Source organism: Pseudorca crassidens, chromosome 4 (assembly GCF_039906515.1).
Source record: "Pseudorca crassidens isolate mPseCra1 chromosome 4, mPseCra1.hap1, whole genome shotgun sequence".
Taxonomy (NCBI): Eukaryota; Metazoa; Chordata; class Mammalia; order Artiodactyla; family Delphinidae; genus Pseudorca; species Pseudorca crassidens.
Window position 1 is genome coordinate 138,707,602 of NC_090299.1, and position 24,400 is coordinate 138,732,001.

Genomic DNA, 24,400 nt, shown 5'->3' on the forward strand with positions numbered 1-24,400 from the left:
GGCCACACATGAGAGGGAAAGCTTCGAGGTAGACAGATTCATTCACTCATTCATTAGCCCATATATCTACTCACTGATTAAAAAATGTTCATTGATCACTTACTGTGTGCCAGGCACTTGCCATCATCGAGGATACAATGATGAACAAAACAGATGCTTCCTTAACTTTCAAGAAACTTACCTTTCTATGGGAATGAATGATATTAAAAAAATAATTAAAGACTTGTTTAACGGCAAATGTAACAATGGGTACAAAGTTAAGAGCTGTGTGTCTGAAAGCCTATTGCAAGAACAAATGGATTCAGGGAAGCTTTGAAACCCAAAGGATGAGCAAGAATTAGACAACAAAGTTAATAAGCCATGGGTCAAAATAGCTTTTTCTATAGTCTAATATCCTGATAGTATTCTAGAAATGAATTAATTTTTTTATGGTTCTAGTGCCCTCAAAGGCAGCTATTATGACTGAGATTACTAGCTACCTACCCCGTCTTTATTCTTTTTCTTCCTTTCTAACAGAACCCAATTTTATTTAGAAGAACAACATTCCCAGGTAAAACAACTACTTTTTTAAAGTTCCCTTATAGCTACAGAATGGTTATTTGACACAGTTTTAACCAATGGGAAGAAAGCAAAAGTTACTGGTTTGGCTTCTAGGAAAGTTCCTCTTGGAAAGTGTTTCAGCTGTTAAACACAATTTTTGCCTTTGTCCTTTCTCTTCATTTCCGAAATGAGAATGCTATGGCTAACATCTTGAGAACATTAGGATGAGGGTCACAATCTAAGTATGGTAAAACAGAAAGCATGAAATGGCTTAGATCCCCAGTGTTATTGGGGATCCCCTAGGCTCCTGTATTCCTACTGTCAGTTTCTTTAATTTGAGAGAATAAAATAAAAATTAATCTGCAAATACGTAGGGTACATAGAATCCTATCTGCGGAAACCTTGCCTTCTCATCAGATGGCTTTATTCTGTTTCTGCTATTATATTGACAAAGAAAGAAATATTCAAGTAGATATATTTGTTTAATGTGCTTTTTATATGTTTATGTGTCTATATAAACTATAAGTAATAGAAGAATTAAAAAATAGAGGATATCAATTCTAGCTAGAGTGATCAAGAATGCTTCATGGACGATGTTCCATTTTAACTGAGCTTTAAAATTGTAAAACTGCCTTCACAATTTAAAAAGGCTTTGCATACCAAGGAGAATCTCCTGAATTTTTTCCCATAGACACTCAGGAGCCAATGAATGCTTCCAGCAGATGTCTGTCATGTTTCAGTACAATAACTTATTTGCTACTGGGATGCCAGTGATTTGAGACTGAGAGACCTGAAGGTTAAAGAGGCAGTTAATACAGTTGTCAAGTAGTATTTTAGAGCACTTACCAGGATCTTTTTGGTAGTAAAGGAAAGAGAGCGTTGATTTTTAGATATGGGGGAGAAGGGTGAAGAAATGTGAGAGCCGGCTTTCTGTTTTCAGGCCTGGATAGACAAGGAATTATTGTAGGCAGGTGGGAAAGGATAGATGGTTAGGTAGTTGGGGAAGGGAAGATAATGAGTTTTATCTTAAGACTACGTGAGAATAATGATGTGGAAATGTACAGCAAACAACTAGAAATTTGTGACTTAAATGTGAATTATATAATGTTTTGTTGGAGAAATTAGGTGAAATTAATGCTTTTATTGCCTACATGATTTTGTCCATCAGCCGGTTTTGTTATTCTTTACTGGGCCTTGAAGTATCATGGTATAGCTGACAATTGTAGTTTCTTTCGTAAATCAGCATTAGGATAAAGGGTCTTTTTCACTGTGCTGGGAGAATACAGAAAATGAAATCAATACTTCCTGTTTTTGATTATCACTTAACAATTAACATTATGTCACATCTATATTAAAATCTTTTTCTTTCTAAAGTAACATTCTTTTCTAAGTCATATATTTAAAGAGGTATATGTTTAGAATGATGAATATTAGGAATGCTGAAAAATGGCAAGGGTAACACGTTTGTAATTATAATTTGCAATATGCAGAACAAAGATCATTTGATTATCATCTGAAATGCCTTCTCTATAAATCCAAAATTAAACAACTTGGATAAACATATTGGTAAATTGCTTTAATCAAAGTTTTCTGCATATTTAGGCAAACTTCACTACATTTATGGCCTATAATTTTTTTCACCATATATATTTGATTAAAGATTATGATTTGAAGCTTTGATTGAAAATATCCTTCAAGTCTTCTTAAGTCACTTCACTAATTTGACAAGCTTCATCATAAAAGAAGCTCTAAGTGACTTTTTAATAATTATGTATTTGGGATTTTAAACTAAAATTTTAGACCAGAATATACTTAGCTATGAAATAACAGCTAGAACAAGTTACCCCCAAATAAATAAATTTTAGCCCAAATGATAGTTAATGATTTACTAAATCATGCTACCTAGCAGTGTGTGTGTGTGTGTGTGTGTGTGTGTGTGTGTGTGTGTGATGTGTGTGTACATATATAGCTTACTGGAAGCAGAAATGGAAGAACAGTTATTTCTTGTAAGAAGTAGTTCTGGTTTAATTGCCTAGGATGTTAACTCTCGTAAAGTATATGAATTTCTCTCACGTAGCTATTATTATTAGACCTGCTGTGTATCACTGTGGACTCGTCCTGCTGGTGAGAGTTTGTCTCCTAAGCACAGGAAGACTGAGATTCCACTCTGCCTTTGTGGCTCTGCAACTTCTTCATGTTGCCCTTCTGAGTTTTTGGTTGAGTGCCTGAGGTTCTCTTTTTTTCTCCCTGGAAGTCCTACCCTTTACAAATTTTCAGCTTACTCTTTAGCTTCCTATGCCATTCGGGTTCAAAACTTGGTAAATATCTTGAGAAAGAGGCTTGTACTCTGTTGCCAGCCCTTGTTCTAGTGTGACTTTAGCTCCTAAGCATCAGAAGACTGCAAATTTTATTCTGTCTCTTCAACCCAGACTTCTGTTCTTTTGCCTGTTCTAGCACACAGCAAATAGTCCATCATAAAGAACCAGTAATGAATTTGGTCTCCCCTAGTCTTCAGTCCCTTATGATAGACTGTGTGCCCTTTGAAAGCTCCACTAGTTCTTCTTTTCCTTAGAATAATCTGCCTGCCTATGAAGAACCTAATCTTTAGCTCTTACCCTGACTTGTTAAATGCCCATATAGAAGAAAGCAGCTTTCAGTGTAAACTCACATTAGAAGGGCTTCCCCCATTTTTGAATTTAGTACATAAAATCCTCTTTGCTTTCACAGATCTCTTATATCTTTGAAATTATGATTTTAACATTTTACCATTTTTGAAAAGTAAAAATGATTTATCAAAACCTACTCTGGTGGAAATGCTGGAATAGCTACTTTAATTACAAATAAAACATGTTAAGACAAAATGGGATTTAGAAATAAAGTCACTCTCACTTAATATTTTTAAAAATTAAATTTACCATAATAATATGATAATTAAAAATTTTTATGCACAGCTCCACAAATATATACAGCAAATATTGACAAAACTACAGGGAGAAACAAGTTCAAAAATAAAAATCTATTCTATTTTATTTATCTGTATAGATCTATCTTTAAAAGAGAGAATAGAGTTGACCACCTTGTGATGTTACTGATCAAGAAAAAAATGAGAAATGGCAAAAATAACAAATATCAAAAATGTAAAGAAGGACATTTCTACAGATTCTTGAAGCAATAAACAGACAATATTTTTTCTTAATAAATTTGAAAACTCAAGACAACATGGACAACAGTCCTTACTAAAGAAAAATACAATCCAGAGTTAATATATTATCTAAAATGTCTATTTTTCAACCAAAACTCATTCGATATGCAAATATCAGGTAAGTATATTTCATACTGAGGGGGAGTATGAGAAACCTACTCTGGTAAGATTAGACATTGTATCAAACAGATGAAGATTTCAAAGCAGCCATCATAAATATATTCAAAGAATCAAGGGAACTTATGTTTAAATAACTGAAGTAAAATATACTGAGTTAGACGATAGGGAATCTCAATAAAGAAATAGAAACAGGCAGGCAAGCAAGCAAAAGAACTAAAAAAGAATTCTAAAATTATAAAGTACAATAATGCAAATGAAAAATTCACCAGCTGGACTCAATAGCAGATTTGAGATGACAGAAGACAGAATCAGTGAACTAAATAATAGCTCGATAGAAACCATTAAATCTGAAGAAAAAAGAAAAAAAGATTGACAAAATGAACAGTTTCAGAGACCTTTGGGTCAGTGTCACATATTCCAACATATATGTAATGATAGTCTCAGAAGGGGAGGTGAGAAAGAAAGGGGCAGAAAAAACATTTGAAGAAAAGATAGCTGAAAACTTTCCAAAATTAATGAAAAACATGAATATACAAATCCAGGAAGTTCAGTGAACTGCTAAGTAATAACATAAAGATGTCTAACACTCTTAGACATACCATAGTCAAATTGCTGAAAACCAAAACAAAGAGAACATCTTGAAAGTGAAAAACAATTTATTACATACAGTGGAAATAATGTGATCATGAACTTGTCATCAGAAAAAACGGAGGCTGGAACTTCCCTGGTGGTCCAGTAATAAAGAATCTGCCTTACAATGCGGGGGACATGGGTTCGAGCCCCGGCTGGGGAACTAAGATCCCACATGCCACAGGGCAACTAAGCCTGCATGCCACAACTACTGAGCTCACGTGCCTCAACTTGAGAGCCTGTGTGCCACAAACTACAGAGCCCACGCACTCTGGAACCTGCGCACCACAACTACAGAGCCCAGGCACCCTGCAGCCCACATGCCACAACTAGAGAAGAGAAAACCTGCACGCCACAACTAGAGAGAAGCCGGCACACTGCAGCAAAGAGCCCGCTTGCCTCAACGAAGATCCCGCATGCCGCAGCTAAGACCTGACGCAACCAAAAAAAAAAAAAAAATACTCTTAAAAAAAAAAAAGAAATAATGTAATGGAGGCCAAAAATCAGTGAAATGACATATTCATAATGCTGAGAGAAAAACAAGTCAACCAAGAATTCTGTATCCAGTGAAAGTATCATTAAAAAATGAAATGTGAAGTAAAGACATCCCCAAGTCCTTTACCATAGCATGGTAAAAGGAAAATTTATTTGGAGGCTAAACCTTGAGTTCAGTCTTTATTTGCATTGTGCATACATCTTGGGAGACAACTCAGTGATCAAATGCTCCATTTCTTGCTAGGCCTGGGGGGTTTAATTGTTGATGTTTGGTAATTAGAGTTTTGGAAGATAAGAGCATGCATGCAGTTTAATATGTCCAAGGTTAGAGAGTATATGAAATTTCATATGTCAAAATGGCAGGGAACAGGGATGGGAAAAATACTGAAATTTTTGAAATGAGGAGCTGGTCTTTGGGGCTCCAGGTCAGTTAGGCTTGGATTTTAAGTGGTTAATATAAAGGTTCTGGGCATGGGGAATTGTGCATGGGCTTCAACTCAATTTAACATGGTTAAATAAAACCACAAAGTATGGGAAAAGGTTTTTCCAAAATACAAACAGGGTGACCTGCCTTCCTTTGAAGTTGGTTGCCACCAGTGATTTTTTTTTCTACTGCCTGATTCACTGTCTTCATGTGATTCCCAGCAACTTAACTACTTTGGATTTTGTTGTTGTTGTTTGTTTGTTTGTTTGGGGCTTAAAATACTAGGAGCTTTGCTTTCAAATATCCTGTTGGTATCTTTCTGCAGGAAAGGGAGATATCACTGAGGGTTTCATGTAGTCCCACAACTAATAGAAATAATAATGCTAATAAAGATGATAATGGCAATGAAAGCAAATACAAGTGCATGTATCAGGTATGTTGATCTAAACAAATAGACTGCCAGATATTTCGCCAGCTAAGATGAGTTTATCTGAGATCAGCAGAGAATTGCAGTTTGGTGTCTGCGACCATGGTGAGCCATGTGCAACTCCCTGCAGGGCAAGGGAAGGAGAACACTTTTACAGAAAGGAAAAGGGAAGTTAGGGCTATAGAAAACAGAGTCCATGGCATTTCGTTGGCTGAGTCCTTGCCAGAAAAGAAGAGGGTCTTTCTTCTTCCTGTTGGGCTCTGCTGTTGTCCCATGGTTTGAGAGCTCTCCCTCCTGATCTTCTGACTATATTTAATTGAGGTTTTTGTTTATTAATTTTTTATAGATACCATTCTAAGAATTTCGCATACATCAATTATTTTAATTCTATGATTATTTATGTCATTTTTAGGTAGGGCCCTGGTTTTCCAGACGAAGAGGTCAAGACACCTTAGACTTAACTTTAATTTGCATTGAGACATAGGTTTTATTTCATCATTTTACGGCATTTTCCCTCAGTCTCTAATTGCTCTTTCAGGTTGTCCTCTCACTGTTGCCTCTGGGAACATAACTGCTAACTCTATGAGTGCCATCACTAGAATAGAATTTTTTTAAAATTCAGCTTCTTTAATCTAAAAAATAAATAAAATAAATCTAAAATGGAATTTTTAATGTTCTGTGTCTTTTAGAATAACTGGCTGCCAGTTGAAAGGCTGGCATTTGAGCCTGTGACCTAGATTCATATCCTAGGTTTTTAAAGTTAGACCAGGAAGATAAGACTCAGGTAATTTTGGCTTTTATGCTGGGACTCAGATTTTGCTGCAAAGCGTGTGGAATTTCCCAAACACAGGAACAGGATTCAAGTACTGGGTTTAAAAAAAAGGATGAGAAATGACTATTATATCCACTCATCATGTGCCTTCTCTGTGATGTACAAAGGATCACCAACAGAAATTTGATGATCTTATCTATACATACTATTTTCCCCTGAAATGGTGTGTAAAGTACTATATATAGGTATTGTTTAAGTTATTGCTTTTAAACAGGGTTTCAGATTTGTCTTACTAATCCTAGGAATTAATTAATGCCTAGAAAATTTATTTGACATATTAATCTCTTGGTCAGATAAAATGAGAGTTGAAGATGAGTAAGAAGAGCCCAGAAACATCAGTAAAGGACACAGGTAGGGAATAAGTTTTCAGAGAAGCATAAAAATGCTATAAAAAGATGTGGTCATGATGGGGGTAGTATATTTTCACTTGGTAGAGGAGCCAGTGAATGTAATGAAATTTAGGGTAGCTAGTTTGACGAAGTTTTCTAGAGGGGAACACACTATTGTTGAAGAAAACTGATCACTTGTGCAGTTACTTACTTTTTCTTCGAGGCATTAAAAAAGAAAAAAAAAAAAAAAGGTTCCTATGTGGCAGCAGCCAAACCCGTCAGTCATATCTAGGCTAGGCACTGGAAGAGGGACTAGGTGGTGACTCCAGGCAGGGTGCTAAGGGAAGCAAGAACAATAACAACTTCTGATAAAAAATGAAAATGCATAGTAGGGATAATCAAGATCTTTGTAAAGCTTTCCTAAATACTCAGAGTACATTGTACTCATGATTTCTTTGTGCCTTTTTGCTCTCTTCTACTTTCCTTTCACATACCACAGAAGCAGCCCCGAAAGATCCAAAAGTCATCTTTGGAGCTATTGCTTCTAGTGCTTATCCTCTGCCTGCCTTTACTAAATGTACTCCTAATGCAGACAAGAAGCAAACAGCTGTTGACATTTCTTAGTTGACTTATAGATTGTGGCATTTGTGTTTGACACAGTACTTAAACCAGAAATATGGGGTTTCATGTGAGAATCTCCTCTGCTAGTCATGATCAGTACTTTTACTGTATTTAGTGATTCTTTGGAAGTGGGAGATAATGTTGTTGGCTTGTGCTTGAGGGTGATAATAGGGATATAAGGAACAAGAGAAAGTATGTTTTATAAAGTATGGCTCCTAGATGGACTTCAAAAGTTTGCTTTCTCAGTATCCAAATTTTTTTGAATTATTTGAAACATTAAAATTCTTCTCTGTTGGTCTAGACCCTGATTGTTCAGTCTTGTTTTTTACGTTGAAATTAGCTTTTGTAGAATAGTAAGATTAGCTAACCCTTTTGTAGAATCAGGAACTAATCTAAGTATTTTACTTGTTTTAACTCATTTAATCCTCACAGCAACCCAATGACATATGATATAAATTTTATAGTTTCCCCACTTACAGATGAGGACGCTGGGGATCACAGAGGTTAAGCAGCTCTCTTAGGGTCCCACAGCAAGTAAGGAGCAGACATGTGGAACCAAAGAAGTCTAGTGCTAGAGTCTCTAACCTTAGCCACAATACAAGTCTCCTGCCTGCCAGAAAATCATTAAAACTTAAGAAATTTGGTCTTTATACATAATACAGATGAACAGATTTGTTATATATATAATATGCTATGTTTTAAAATAATTTGAAGAAAATGAGTTTTATAAATTTCCATTGAGGTAATTAGCTAATGGTTTCCAGGCATTAATTGTGCAACAAATATATGATATTTTTGATTTAATTTAGTTTAGAATTATTATTGTGATTATTAATATCCGTGTGGTTTATGTTGATTAAAAATGTTAATGTAACTGTAGAGCACGTAAAGAGCCATAAGTGATGAAAGGGGAAGCCTTTTAACTTAATTGAAATCTATTAAAATGAAATAAGCAGTCTCATTTGTAGAATAAGTAAGGTGTGCTCACATAGGACAGTTAAGCAGGAATAGTTTTGCTGCTTAAGAAAACAAGTAATCACTGCTCTCATTTCTGTATAAAATTTGATTTTCATTATGAAATTTGAAAATTAGAGTTTGATCTATATTATGAAGCTTATTTTTTTAAGAATGTGAACCTATACTTCATAATTCTGTTTATTTTATCTTAAATTTTTACAAGTTAATTTAAGGAGGGCATAGATTTAGGGATACTCTTTTAAATTTCTACTTTTAATGGTTAATTAAAGAAAATTTTCATATTTTCTATTATCATTGCTTAGTGTGACATATGCTATATCTTTTTGGAAATTTTCTATATGTTTATGCTAGTCCATTGAAATTTGTTTCAGGATGTTCCAGCACCAGGCACCTATGATGTTCAAAAATCATATGAGATGTCTCAAGTTCAACATAAATACATGCCACCTCGTAGTTTGGTGGCCAGAATAAAACATGCCTCGTTTCTTAGCACAACTCATCGGTGCCTGGACAAAGTGAATGATGGGCCAGGTAAGTATAGACTGTCTTTTTAAAGAAATGGAAACAAAATCTAAAGTTTCCTTATTAAAATAGACAATTGTAAACATACATTTATCATGTCTCTTTTAAGTGTGCAGGACAAAAAAATAACCACTTATTTAGTGAAAGATTTTAGATGTTTTTTCAACTGTAAGAAGATTTGTTTGGAGTTTTATGTCTTTTAATTTTACCAAAGACAATTTTACTAATTTTATTAAAGCTAATAAGTCATATCCTATTAGAGAAAAAAAACAAACTCTTAATATGCTATAGTTATTAGAGGAGAAATAACTACTGATGTGGAAGATCAGTTGTATACAAGATATATATCATGCCAGTCTCATGGAATTACTTTAATTTTCCTCAAGTATTAAGAAAGCAGCTATATAAAAGGTAAACATTTATTTGAGGGGTTGAAATTCCAAAAATAATTTTGATTTTTAAAATTGGGATTAGTTCATCTACTAGTAATGGCATTTTTATACTAAAATAGAATGAAATAACTTTCCCTGATAATGAAAATGAACCGGTAAGTAGATTATTTCACACAAGAGAATTAGATAAAGAATGGGAACAAGAGTTTTCAACAGCAATTTACAAATGTATTGCCATTAAGTAACCAAACTGTTGTAATGGATCTTTATGAGACTATGAAGAGAAAAAATGAAACAGAATGGAGTTTTTAATGAAAAATCAAAGCGGGAGAATACGATGGGTCAAGCAAATAAGAATACTTGGGAGACTCTGAGATCCAGAGAGACTTGCTTTATTTTTCACTGTCTTTCAGGAATCAAGTATATTACCAACTTAAAGGTCGATTTTAAGTCCAAATTTAGCTTTTCTTATTTTCTTTTTCTTCTCTTGAGTTATTGTACCATTGTTGATTTTGTCAGGTTTTAGCTTTGTTTTGAAGTAGAATTCAAATTCCTTTACTATTGTCTCTGACCACACTCGTTATGTGGTCACCCAGAAATGGTGCAGGGAAATTAGTTCTTTGAAGTTTAGGTACTATCACTGTCACCGTGACCAAGCACGATCAATCAAGTAACAAATATCTATTGCAGAGTCTCTTAAAGTAGATTAGATTGATCTTCATATTTTCTGAAGATTTTTTTTCTCTTTGCCTTTACTCTTGTCTCCATAAAAATTATTATAGATGCAATGCATAGTAAGATCTTCAGTTAAGTTCCAGGATTGGCACTCTGACTTTTCATTGCTTCGGTATTTAGCCTAGGGCAAGTAAATTCACTAATTGTTTCATTAGTTTCTATTTTACAAAAGTGAGATAATATTTGCCACCTACTTGGCTTTCACGAGAATACTAAAGATTAATAAGACTGTATTTCAAAGTCATTTTCAGAACCGCTGAAGCTCCTTAGAAGTATAAAATCTTATTATAATGTGAAACATGTTTCTTCTTAATGCCTACCCAACACTAGCTTCTGAAAGAATTTGGGACAGGGAAATATCTTCATTATGAAGACAGTTATTATTTGGAAGTCAAAGACATATGGACTGTCAAAGTCACTATACAACTGTAAATTAGCCAGCTTGCTAAATGAAAAGAGTTTATCATAATAAGCCAATACTTCATTAAGTTTGCCATCCTGCATCTTAAAGTAGCCTATAATTCAGATAAATGACAGCAGAAATCCCACATGCCTCTATAATCAACACATTAGAAAAAAACATATGGATTTCTAAAGCTATTACCTGATGAGATGATTATGAAATCTGATTTCCTCTGACATATGTAGATACTGTGATAATTATAGGATTCATTCTTTTGAACTTAATCTGCTATCTTAAGGTATACAGTCCAAAATATGTCTCTAACATAGATTTAATAGGTGGCCAGGGCCAATTTAATTAATATCCATTCTTTGTTTTGGTAGTTGAAGATTAACTTCTATTTGTCCTGTTACATTGATCCAATCAAGGAAAAGAAGTCAGGTGTGATACTATCAACTCTCTAAATAAATTCCTCTTTTTTTGTTAATTTTCATTTAGGTTAGGTTTTTTATCGATCAATATGACAATAAATTCTTGATTCTAAAATGAGAATAGGGCTTCCCTGGTGGCATAGTGGTTAAGAATCCACCTGCCAATCCAGGGAACATGGACTTGAGCCCTGGTCTGGGAAGATCCCACATGCCGCTGAGCAACTAAGCCGGTGTGCTACAACTACTGAGCCTGTGCTCTAGAGCCCACGAGCCACAACTACTGAGCCCATGTGTCACAACTACTGAAGCCCGCACACCTAGAGCCCGTGCTCCACAACATGACAAGCCACCACAATGAGAAGCCTGTGCACCGCAACAAAGAGTAGCCCCCACTCACCACAACTAGAGGAAGCCCGTGCACAGCAATGAAGACCCAATGCAGCCATAAATAAATAAATAAATAAATAAAATGAGAGTAGCCCATTTATATTTACAGTTCTTAATACCATTTAACTTTTGCTGGGTACAACTAGTATGTTAAGTCTTTTGATTTTTTAAAAAAATCATTGTTATATAATCAAAAGGTACAGTGATAATAGTTCTGTTGGTTATACGCTTTGTGTCAATGTTTATCCTATGAATGATCTCCTTTACTATCATATCTTCTTAGAAATAAAATAAGAAAATAGTGGGGTTTTTTAACCCTATTATTTGTCATTTAAATATTGGTAATTTTGTTAAACCTTAATACTGGTGAGAAGAGCCTTTTTGGGTTTTATGTCAAATTATTTACAAGCCAGATAAAATTATTTTCTGTTATTATGTGTGTGTGCGTGTATATATATGAAGCTATAAGATTGTTTGAATTAATTTGTAGAGCTTGATATGCTTATTTGTTCCTTGAGTCATGACATAACTAAGAAGAATTGAGTGCTTTGCCTTACAGAACTTAAAGAACATGTATATTGTTATCTTTCTACCTAGAATAGAATAATAGGCAAGTTAAAATTGATTACTGACTGTCGTATATTTGTAGGTAACAGTGTCAAGAACTGAGGTTGATAAATGACCTAAGTTATGAGTTTGGTTGATATACAAATAGTATTCTTCTCATGAGACTCATATACTTAATAGGACATTCAATCACTCAACATTTTATAGCTGTGTATTTATTTCAAATTGTCTGAGAACTTTTATTAACAGTATTGAGGTGATTTTATTTTATTCAAATGAAGTCTTTGCGGACATTTAAGAAGTATAAAACTCATTTTCATTAGTCTAAATTAAAGAGGGAAGTAGTATATTTGCAATCAGTATACCATATGCCATTAAATGTTGTGTAACCAATAAAAACACATTTGAATCATTTAATGAAGGAATTATTAAATGAGGTCTGTCACATTTTAAGCAATCTACTCTTATGCACCAAGTTGTTTTTTTTTTTTAACATCTTTATTGGAGTATAATTGCTTTACAATGGTGTGTTAGTTTCTGCTGTATAACAAAGTGAATCAGTTATACATATACATATATCCCCATATCTCTTCCCACTTGCGTCTCCCTCGCTCCCACCCTCCCTATCCCACCCCTCTAGGTGGTCACAAAGCACCGAGCTGATCTCCTTGTGCTATGCGGCTGCTTCCCACTAGCTAGCTGTTTTACATTTGGTAGTGTATATATGTAAATGCCACTCTCTCACTTTGTCCCAGCTTACCTTTCCTCCTCCCTGTGTCCTCAAGTCCATTGTCTAGTAGGTCTGCATCTTTATTCCCATCTTACCCCTAGGTTCTTCGTAACCATTTTTTTTCTTTAGATTCCATATATATGTGTTAGCATATAGTATTTGTTTTTCTCTTTCTGACTTACTTCACTCTGTATGACAGACTCTAGGTCCATCCACCTCACTACAAATAACTCGATTTCGTTTCTTTTTATGGCTGAGTAATATCCCATTGTATATATGTGCCACATCTTGTTTATCCATTCATCTGTTGATGCACACTTAGGTTGCTTCCATGTCCTGGCCATTGTAAATAGAGCTGCAGTGAACATTGTATGCACCAAGTTTTAATTCATGGACATGTAAATGACTTTGTGATTGATCTAGCTCAGGTAAAGTAAAATTGTTAAGTGGAAAAGAATTAAACATTATCTCTCATAGTGATCTGTTTTTGGACATTTAGAGGAGAAAAATACTCAGCAAATTTAAAAAGAAAATGAAGAAAACTTTGAGAGTGTGGAAAATTGGGCACTCTCCTACATTGTGGTGGAAGTATAAGTTGATATCAGTGATTGTCAAGGGCAGGCTGGCAGAATGTTTCAAATATACATGCCATTTAACCCTAAAATTCTCCTTCTGGGATTACCCTAAAAAATAATTAATAGTATATCCAAAGTTTTAAGCATCAAGTATATTCATCCAAGAATACTAATAATGAAGTTTTTAAGGTTCTAAATGAAAGAAAAATGGGGTTTAGTTAACTCTGATGTAAAAACTGAAGAGTCCTGTGAAAAATTTTAAAATGGTATATATTGCTTAAACCTGATAACAAGATAGGATTCATTTGACTAATCATTTAACCAATCATTTAACAAATATGCACTGAGAGCTTCTTATGTATTAGCAGTGTTCCAGGGACTTGTGATAGAGCAGTGAACAAAATATAAATGTTGTTCATAGAGCAAAGCTTTAGGATGGAGACATTTAATAAATGAATGAAGAAATAGACCAATAGATTGATAGATGAGGGAAGGAAGAGAAAGAAAAAGAATGAATACTAGGTGGCTATAAATGCTATGGAGAAAAATAAGAGAAAAGGAGGATTGGGAGTTCATTGTGGGTTCTGCATTAATTTCAAAAATGTTATTGGTGAAGACCTCACTTAGAAAATGATCTGTGATTAAATAGCCTTAGGGTGGTAAAAGATTGTGTTTTTCTTTTTAATTTTTAATTATTTTCTCTATATGAACATACAATGCTTTAAAGTAAGTAAAATGATTTTAATATTTTTAAATAGAAAACAGTTGAAGTTTAAAGCATAATTTTAATTAAAATCAAATATTTAAGTGAATGATTAAGCAATACATAGCATATAATACAACATTTGTAGGCTGAACATAACAGGTACTGAGACTTATTTTATGTAGAAAGTATAGATCATTTCTAATGAAAATAACATTGTGATTTCTGCATCACATTCCCACAGGAAATTATTTTAGGAAACAAATATAATTTATCTTAGAAGTTAATTGAACATATCCCATGAAGATATTTTTGTTCACTTTTCAATAAACATAAGCAATACCTTTGATATAAAAATCAGTGTAGTGTGAAAACTAATTATTTATTCTATTTTCTCAGTGGCTTGTAATATTATAGATTCAGAAATACTATGGAATTTATGAAAATGCAGTTCATCTCACTTGCCGAGTGCTGTTAACCTATTTCAATAAATATGTAATTTTTTGGTTGTTTTTCTTTAGCTTCCAGAAATGATTTTGGGCTGTTAAAATGCAAGATAATTCTGAGTATAGGCAAAAATTGATCAGATCAGTTTTGGAGACTGGTTGATTTTATATCATTAATAAGAATGGTGGAAAATTTATTATTGAAAATGAGCTAACTTTATTAGTTTTCAATCTCAAGTTATTTTTGTTTGGGCACTTCATATATATTTAAAGTAAATTCTTATTTATACATAATTTGAGAAAGTTCAATTTATTAATAAGTATGTCATAGGTAAAATTACCCTAAATGTAATATACAGAATACTAGTTTTCTGAGTTATTCACTTTTTTGTGTAGTAAAGAATCTTTGAAGACTATGGGAAAAACTTAATCTGAGGAGAGATCGACTATGTTGGGTGGGGTGGGGGGCAGGAAAGAACTGATGCAAAATATTTTAGAATATAAAGAATAACAGAATCAAAGTCTGAAGTAGAGTGGTAGCCTTAAAACAGAAAATGGACTTTGTTTATTGAGGGGGGAGGTAAGTTGTAAAGAATAACTGAAAATGTATAGATTTTATATAGAGACATAATACAGGTATACTTCTTTTTTCTGTACTTTGAATTATTGCACTTGGCAGAAACTGCATTTTTCACAGATTGAAGTTTTGTGGTAACCCTGCGTCGAGCAAGACTATCCATACCATTTCTCCAACAGCATTTGCTCACCTCCTGTCTCTGTGTCACATTTTGGTAATTCTTGCAATATTTCAAGATTTTTCATTACTATTATATTTGTTATTGTGATTGTAGTCAGTGATCTTTGATGTTATTATTGTAATTGTTTGGGGGCACCATCAACTGCACCATATAAGATGGCAAACTTAACTGGTAAATTATGTGTTCTGACTTCTCCACCGACTTGCAGTTCCCTGTCTCTCTCCCCCTTTCCTCCCTATTCCCTGATTCACAACAATATTGAAACGAGGCCAATTAATAACCCTACAATGACCTATAAGTGTTCAAGTAAAAGGAAATATTGCATCTCTCACTTTAAATCAAAAGCTAGAAATGATCAAGTTTAGTGAGAAAGGCATGTTTGAAAGCTGAGATAGGCTGAAAGCTAGGCCTCTTCCACAAGTTAGCCAAGTCGTGAATGCAAAGAAAAGGTTCTTAAAAGAGATTAAAAGTGCTACTCCAGTGAACATACCAATGTTAAGAAGGCTAAACATCCTTACTGCTGATATGGAGAAAGTTTTGGTGGTCTAGATAGAAAATCAAACCAGCTACGACATTGCATTAAGCCTAAACCTAATCCAGAACAAGGCCCTTACTCTCTTTAATCCTCTGAAGGCTGACAGAGGTAAGGAAGCTGCAGAAGAAAAGTTTGAAGCTAGAAGAGGTTTGTCGATGTGGTTTAAGGAAAGAAGACATCTCTGTAACATAAAAGTTCAAGGTGAAGCGGCAAGTAGAAGTTTCAGCAAGTTATCTGGAAAATATAGCTAAGATAATTAGTGAAGGTGCCTACACAGAACAGCAGGTTTTCAATGTAGACAAAACAGCGCTCTATTGAAAGAAGATGCCATCTAGGACTTTCATAGGTAGAGCGAAGTCAGTGCCTGGCTCCAAAACTTCAAAGAGCAGGCTGACTCTTGTTAGGGGCTAATGCAGCTGGTGACTAAGTTGTACCCAATACTCATTTACCTTTCCAAAAACCCTAGGGCCCTTAGGAATTATGCTATATCTATTCTGCCTGTGCTCTATACATGGAATAACAAAGCCTAGATGACTGCATATCTGTTAACAACGTGGCTTGCTGAATATTTGAAGCCCACTGCTGAGACCTACTGCTCAGAAAGAAAAGATTCCTTTCAAAATATTACTGCTCGTTGACAATGTACCTGGTCACCCAAGAGCTCTGATGGAGATGTTCAGTGAGATTAATGATGTTTTTAAGCCTGCTAATACAACATTAATTCTACAGCCCATGGATCAAGGAGTAATTTTGAGTTTCAAGTCTTATTATTTAAGAAATACATTTCATAAGGACCTAGCTGCCATAGGTAGTGATTCTTCTGATGGATCTGAACAAAGTCAACTAAAAACCTTCTGGAAGGGATTCATCATCCTAAATACCAGTAAGAACATTTGTGATTCATGGGAAGAGGTGAAAACATCAACCTTAACAGGAGTTTGTAAGACCTTGATTTCAACCCTCAGGATGACTTTGAGGGGTTCAAGACTTCAGTGGAGGAAGGAACTGCAGTCATGGTAGCAATAGTAAAAGAACTAGAATTAGAAATGGAGCCTGAAGACGTGACTGAATTGCTGCAATTTCATGATAAATATTTAACACATGAGGAGTTGCTTCATATGAATGAACACAGAAAGTGTTTTTTTTTTAAAGATGGAATCTACTCCTGGTGAAGATGCTGTGAAAATTATTGAAAGGATTTTGAATATTACATAAACTTATTTGATAAAGTAGCAGCAAGGTTTGAGAGGATTGACTCCAATTTTGAAAGAGGTTCTACTGTGGGTAAAATGCTATCAAACAGCCTTGCATGGTGTAGAGAAATCATTCATGAAAGGTAGAATCAATCTATATGCCAGACTTCATTGTTGTCTTATGTTAAGAAATTGCTGCAGCCACCCCAATCTTTAGCACCCACCACCCTGATCAGTCAGCAGCGTCAACATTGAGGCAAGACCCTCTACCAGCAGAAAGATTACAACTTGCTGAAGGCTCAGATGATGGTTTAGCAGTTTTTAGTGATAAAGACTTTTTTAGTTAAGATATGTGCATTCTTTTAGACATAATGCTACTGCACTCTTAACAGACTACAGTGTAACATAAGCATAACTTTATATGCACTGGGAAACCAAAAAATTTGTGTGACTCACTTTATCAAGATATTCTTTTATTGCAGTGTTCTGGAGCTAAACCCACAATATCTCTGAGGTATGCTTGTATATAGAGGAGAGCTTATCTCAAACATCTTGTAAGTTTGGCATTGTATAATGGAATGAATTATAAACTGATAAAACAAAAAGTCCACATGGTTTTAAACATGATTATGTCAACTTGAACTAAGAGGAATGGGCACAATATATAAAATAAAAAGACTTGGACTCTTGAATTTCTGTAGGTAGGAAGTTGGCTGAAAAAACTACCTAGTTGCAAACATGGGCTACTGTTTATGGAAAAGGAAGGATAACTTAGAGGATGGAACCAAGAACCCACAGAATGGAGTTGTTGAACATACTATACTGAACAACTCCTTGGAAGTAGGACTGAACCCTCATCTATGAACTGGCAACTTGTGCCCGGCTGGATTTGAAATGCTGTGCAACTATAAGTGCTATGCCTCTCCTGTTTTCCCCCCTTTGAACAGATGTGTTTTAGCATTTATTTTTTGACTGTTATACCATTAGCCTGATAATTTGTCTCTTTAGTTGAAGGTCTTTAGATTGAAAGGAACAGTATTCAAAAGGATGCACCAGAAGAACTACAACAGGGGAGTCTCATTCACATCTGAACTAGACCCTGGACTTTGAGTTAATGCCATAATGGGATGAAATCTTGGAGTCTTCAGAGCAGGGTTGCTTGAGTTTTGCATGTAGGAGACATGAAATCTTGTGGCTGGAGAGTGGACAGTAGCAGAATGTGTTTTCCAAAGATATTTGCCACTGGATATTTCATCCTCTGTGTTCTTCACGCAGCACAGTGTTGACACTGCTCTCATTGGGTATTGGAGTTTATTTCTGGTTTCCTAGTGGACTTTTGGTACTACCTTGACCAATAGAGTATGGCGGAACAGTTGCTATGTGACTTCTGAGGCTAAATCATAAAAATTTCTTGCACTTCTGGATGGTCCTCTTGGAATGCCCCCCTTGAATGTAGCCACCATGCTGTGCAAAAGCCAATCAGCCAGGGAGAGGCCCATGAAGAGGAACAGGGAGCCTCAGTCCTCTTCCTGGGAGAGCCCCAGCCAGCACCCAGCACCCAGCACCCAGCACAGACTTGCCAGCCATGGAAGTGAGCAGCAGTGGGAGTGGAGCCTCCAGCCTTCAGTCAAGTGCCCCAGATGACAATCTGTATGGCCAAGATGAGGCTTTCTCTCTGAGGCATGTCCAAAGTGCAAATTTATGAACAAAATAAATGACTATTGTCATTTTAAGCCATTAGTTTTGGAGACTAGTTCTTTATGCAGCAATAGATAACCAGAACAAATTCTAAACAAAGAAAAAAGAAAAGTGAAAGCAGACATAGTTGAAAGTAAAAATAAGGAATAATTGGACTGGCGGGCAAAACAAGACTATAGTATAAGTTCTTTTTAAAAAATTTTTCTTGAAGTACAGTTGATTTACAATGTTGTGTTAATTTCTACTGTACAGCATAGTGGTTCAGTTATATATTCTTTCTCATATTCTTTTCCATTATGGTTTATCACAGGTTATTGAATATAGTTCCCTGTGATATACATGGTACTTTAAGTATATAAAGTACCTTGTTCTTTATCCACCCTATATGTAATAGTTTGCATCTTTTAATCCCAAACTCCCAGTCCTTTCCTCCCCCAACCCCTGCCTCCCTTGGCAACTGGTAAAGGATTGGGAGAAACAAGAATTGGAAGGGTTGGAAGCCCAGCAAGCGTGCAGTTTGAGGCAAAGTCCTGCAGAGGGTAACCTAGCTTTAGCTTGATCTCAAAGGGGATACTTGCAGTGTAAGCTATACCTGAAAGTTGTCCTACCCAGAAGCAAAAGCGCTGAAGCTTTCATACTCCTATATCAATCAATCATTGATAAAGGGCTGCCCTGGGGGCACGTAAATTCCCATGCAGGTCTGGATCTCTATGCTTATGGACAAACTGGGCTTCTGACAGAATTCCTCTGAAAAAGAGCCATAGGTGCTGGCTGCTGGAAGGAAAAGCACACAATAGCTGGAGGTGTGTAAAATGTACTGAAAGGAATCTGAAAAATCTGGATGGAGCACTGACATTATCAACTTACCTGAAATTTAATAGTCAACAAATATTGTAAGGTTATACTCTGGCCTTTCACTGTGTTGGATACAATGTTTTTGGAAATGCAAAAGGAAATTCAGTTTAATCAAATATTTGTAAGATGAGTTAATCAACAATTTCTCTTTTTAAGGGTTTTTTGTTTTTTTTTTCCCCAAGGACTGGACCTTGGAAGGAATTTAACAAAGTGTACCTTGGAAAGTCCAAAATTAATAATCTAAGCATGATGACTGCTAGAATAATCCATTGTTTGACATTTAAAATAAATATACTCAAAGTATTTTTTGTTATTTCATTTTATCATAATAACGTAAGTTAATAAAGTAAAACAAATAAATTACCTCTCAACAAAAGTGAGGAATTATAACTGGACAGACTTGCCTTCTATGGTGTCAGTTATTTGATGTGATTCTTTCATTCTTTAATTAATGTATTCATTCTTTCAATAAATGTAATGAGCAGCTAATTTGTACCAGACAGTACCTAAATTTCTGAAATTAGAAAAAAAGATATTTCCTGCATTAATGGAGTTTAAAATACAAGCCTTTTAAGAGTAACATGCAATTATAATTTGTCTATATTTTATAGTTTTATAATTTTAAATTCTGTTTATCATCAGTTTTTAAATACTTGGGATACTTATTTTTTCTATTCATTAGAACACAAAAATATTTTCTGAGAGTATTTTAATGTTTAATATAAACACACAGTGGTACTCACCATAAAAAACAAAATATATTGGTTCTAAATATCAATAATGTTTTGTGTGTCCAGAGAGGCTACTATATCCTGTTACTATTTTTATTCTTTGTGAGCTCATATTTGTATGTTGTAATATAATGGTGTGAGTATATATTGTTCTTTCTTGAGCACATTCTATTGAAAATAACTTGATGTACTGGGATAAAAATGGACTCTAGATTCTAACAGAATGCATTCTAATTGGGGCTTATTTATGAGCTGAATGACTCTAAGCAAGTAATTCACATTTCAGAGCCATAGTTTCTCAACCCATAAAAGGAAACAATTGATATCTATTTCATAAAGTTGTTGTAAAGCTTAAATTCGCTTATATGTGGAATCTAAAAAATAAAACAAACTAGTGAATATAACAAAAAAGAAACAGACTCATAGATATAGAGAACAAACTAGTGTGGAGAGGGAAAGGGGGATGGGCAAGATAGGGGAAGAAGATTAAAAGGTAAGAGCTACTTGGTATAAAATAAATAAGATACAAGGGTGTAATGTACAACATAGCTAATATACCCAATATTTTATAATAACTGTAAATGGAGTATAATCTTTAAAAATTGTGGATCACTATGTTGTACACCTGAAACTTAAATAACACTGTAAATCAAATATACTTCAGTTAAAAAAAAATGGATTTAAAGCTCCTAGCATAGTACTTACAACATAGTAAGTGCTCGGTAATGTCAATTTATTTCTCTTCAACTCTTCTGTACTGTTTTTAGTTTGATCCTGCATCATTATAGAATGTTATTTAAGAAAAGATGCTGGTAATAAGATTCAGGGGGCTTAAGTAGAAGCAGGAAGACAAAGAGCAAGGTAGTGCAACAAAGATAGTACAGTAGCTTGGAAAAAGGTGGTAGTGGTGACAGGGTTAAAAAATATATATACACACACACACACACACACACACACACACATATATATATGTAAAACAGAATTTGTTAACATTATGTATGGAGATGAAGGAAAGATGACCACACAGTTTTTGACTTGATCAACTGGTTTTGCCGGGATAACTGGTGGGGAGGATTTTTTAGGGGTAATGTAGAGTGGGAAATATGCTCTGTTTTGGACATGTTACATTTAAGAGTCTACTTGAATTTTAAATTGCAGTTTGGGTATATGAATTACAAACTTCAGGGATAAGATCGGGACTGACAGTGAAAAATAGGGAATCATCAAGTATAGATGACATTAAGTCCATGAGACTGCAGGAGATCTAGGGAAATCAGGAGGAAAAGAGGGCATAGATCTGAGCTCTCAGCATTACAACTTTCAGAGGTTAATATGAGGAGGAAGAACAAATAAAGACTAGATGTATATTTTGTTGTACAGTTTTTTAAAAGTTTTTAAATTGTTTTTAAAACTATTAGAATCAAATCAATGAATATTTTAGTGAACTGGAAAACCCATATAACCTAATCCAATGTTCAAATTATTTATTCCAATCCATTGTACAAAATAATTATGAGCAACCACTTAGACACACTGGATTAAAATCACTTTTATAATTTCCAATTTTAGAAATAAATGTAGAACAGACTATAAATATGATTTCACTTATCAAAAACGTTTCTATAAATTCGAAGGAAATATTTAGAGAATAGTTTGAAGTCTATAAACTAGTATAAAATATTCAAGTAGGAATAAAAGACTTGAAAATCCGATCTCAGGATATAACAGGCTACAAGTGCTTCTTTGAATTTTAGGCCATTACAAGTAAAGAGCTGGTAATATATGAGGAAGTAAGATAAATATATACATATATATATATATAAAATTTGATTCATCTTTGCATTCTTAATAATTACCACTTCTAATGGTTAGAAAGGTTAATTAGTATTTATTTTTATATTTGACCCTGCATTTAACTATTTAGGAATGTGATATTTCTTGGCATTGTAATTTTTCAACCTTTGATTAATTTTCCAGTTTATTAACTTATATTTATACTTCTTGTCCCTAAAAAAGTTATGTTATTTTAAGAAGAGAACAAATGAATATATAAACTGATATTAGCCATCATAATTCTTGTTCTTAGGAAAAAATAAGGGTATTATACCAGCCTTTAATAAAGTTTTAAAAATTTGCTGGTGATTCATAGGTTTTTTAAGCCACAAACTCAGTGGCTTAAACCAACCCTCATTTATTAGCTCACAGTTCCGTAGGTCAGAAGTCTGGACAGCTCTGTGAGGTTATATACTTAGCTTCTCAAAAGGTTGAAATCAAAGTGTTGGTGAAACTGAACTCTTATCTGGGGGTTCCAGGGAAAAATCTGTTCCCACATTCATTCAGGTCGTTGGCGGAATTAAGTTCTTTGTGGTTTTAGGATTGAGGTCCCTGTTTCTTTGCTGGCAGTCAGCCAGTGGGACACGGAGCTCTGAAAGGCTGTCTGCATTCCTTGGCTCATGGCGTTCTATATCCTCAAGCTAGTAGAGGGACATCAAAATCTTATGCTTCAAATCTCTTGACTTCCTCATCTGCCACTAGCCAGAGAAAACTCTCTGCTTTTAAAGGATTCACCTGATTGGGTCAGGTTAATCCAGATAATCTCCATATTTTAAGATCAGCTGACTGGTACTTCAATAACATTGACAAAAATCCCTTCATAGTAGTAGATAGATTTGTGGTTGTTTGGGTAACCAGGGGATGGGAATCTTGGAATGATGTCTTTAAAATTCTGCTTATCACAATTAGTTTACTCAATTACAGTGAACACATTCCTATAATTTTTCCTTCTTTCGATCTCATTATATCTTTAGTTTCTATGTACATAGGACTTGAGATATCTCCATCTCAGTGCTGGTTAAGACATTAATTTTTGTGTTTCTTTTCTTCCATATTTTACTTGGGTTTTAAATTTTAAATGGTCAGTTTTAGATACTTTTTATTTTCCAATTATGCTGTCTAATCTACCATTTAAAAGCATTTGTTCTGTTGTTTTCTCTGTTACTGAGAAAGTATTTTAAAATATGCCATTAAGATATTGGATTTTCTAGTAGTTCAGTCAGTTTTTGCTTTATATATTTTGAGGCTATGTTTTTAAATGTTTTAGCTTCCTGGGAAAGGAAGTTTTAAGTATCTCTATATGTAGTGTTTGCTTTTTTCCTTTTTTTTCTTTTTGCTTGACAGTATGTGTATGTGCATGTGTACATTCTGATATTAATGAAACTATATAAACTTTCTTTGGTTTAGTGCTTTTAAGATATATCATCTTTTTATCCTTTTACTTTCAACCTTTATGCATCCTTATGTTTTTGTTTTTTCTGTGTAAATAATTTTGGTCTTTTTAAATCCAATTTAAAAATTTTATCTATTATTAGAACTTTTTAGTAAATTTAAATTTAAGAATTTTATTGATATAATTGAGTAAAATTCTTGATAAATCATCCTTGATTTATCAAAGTCAAGTACAATTGTTATTTTTACCTTATTCCTAGACAATGCAAGAACACTAGAGCATTTCAATTCCAGTTACCCTTTTCCTCATTTTCTGCTATTATTTTCATGTATTTTGATTCATTAATATCTTAAACTCAAAGAGGTCATTATTGTTTTATACAGGTGGTCAATTATCTTACAGATTTATCCATCTACACATCTGTGATTTCACTGCTTCATATTCTTTTCATTCACGATGCCGTCTGTGATCAATTACCTTCTGTCTGAAATGTATCCTTCTGTCTGAAGTAATTCTTTTAGAGTGGATCCACTAGTGGATAATTATCTTTGTTCTTTTTTAATATGTTGAAAATATTTTAAAATATATTTTTGGATTAAAATTTTATGTTGAGGAGGGAGGAGATATGGGGATATATGTATATGTATAGCTGATCTACTTTGTTATAAAGCAGAAACTAACATACCATTGTAAAGCAATTATACTCCAACAAAGATGTTAAAAAAATTTTTTTTATGCTGACAGTCACTGTTCAACACTTTATAATTATCATTTAATTATATTTTAGCTTCCATTATTTCAGTGTAGAATTCAGAAACATCTAAATATTGTCCATCTAAATATTGATTCTTTGAAGATAATATATATTTGTTCTTAAGATCATACACCATGATCAAGTGGGATTTATCCCAGGGA

The 24,400-nt window shown here is 34.1% G+C and overlaps 1 protein-coding gene across 1 annotated transcript in view; it reads left to right on the plus strand.

Moving 5' to 3' along the window:
• STPG2 (sperm tail PG-rich repeat containing 2) overlaps positions 1 to 24,400 on the plus strand; it is a 479,723-nt gene that overhangs the window by 139,577 nt on the left and 315,746 nt on the right. The window contains exon 9 of the mRNA XM_067736917.1: positions 8,970 to 9,129. Within this exon, the coding sequence (XP_067593018.1) occupies positions 8,970 to 9,129 (160 nt within the window). The remainder of the gene's footprint in view (positions 1 to 8,969; positions 9,130 to 24,400) is intronic.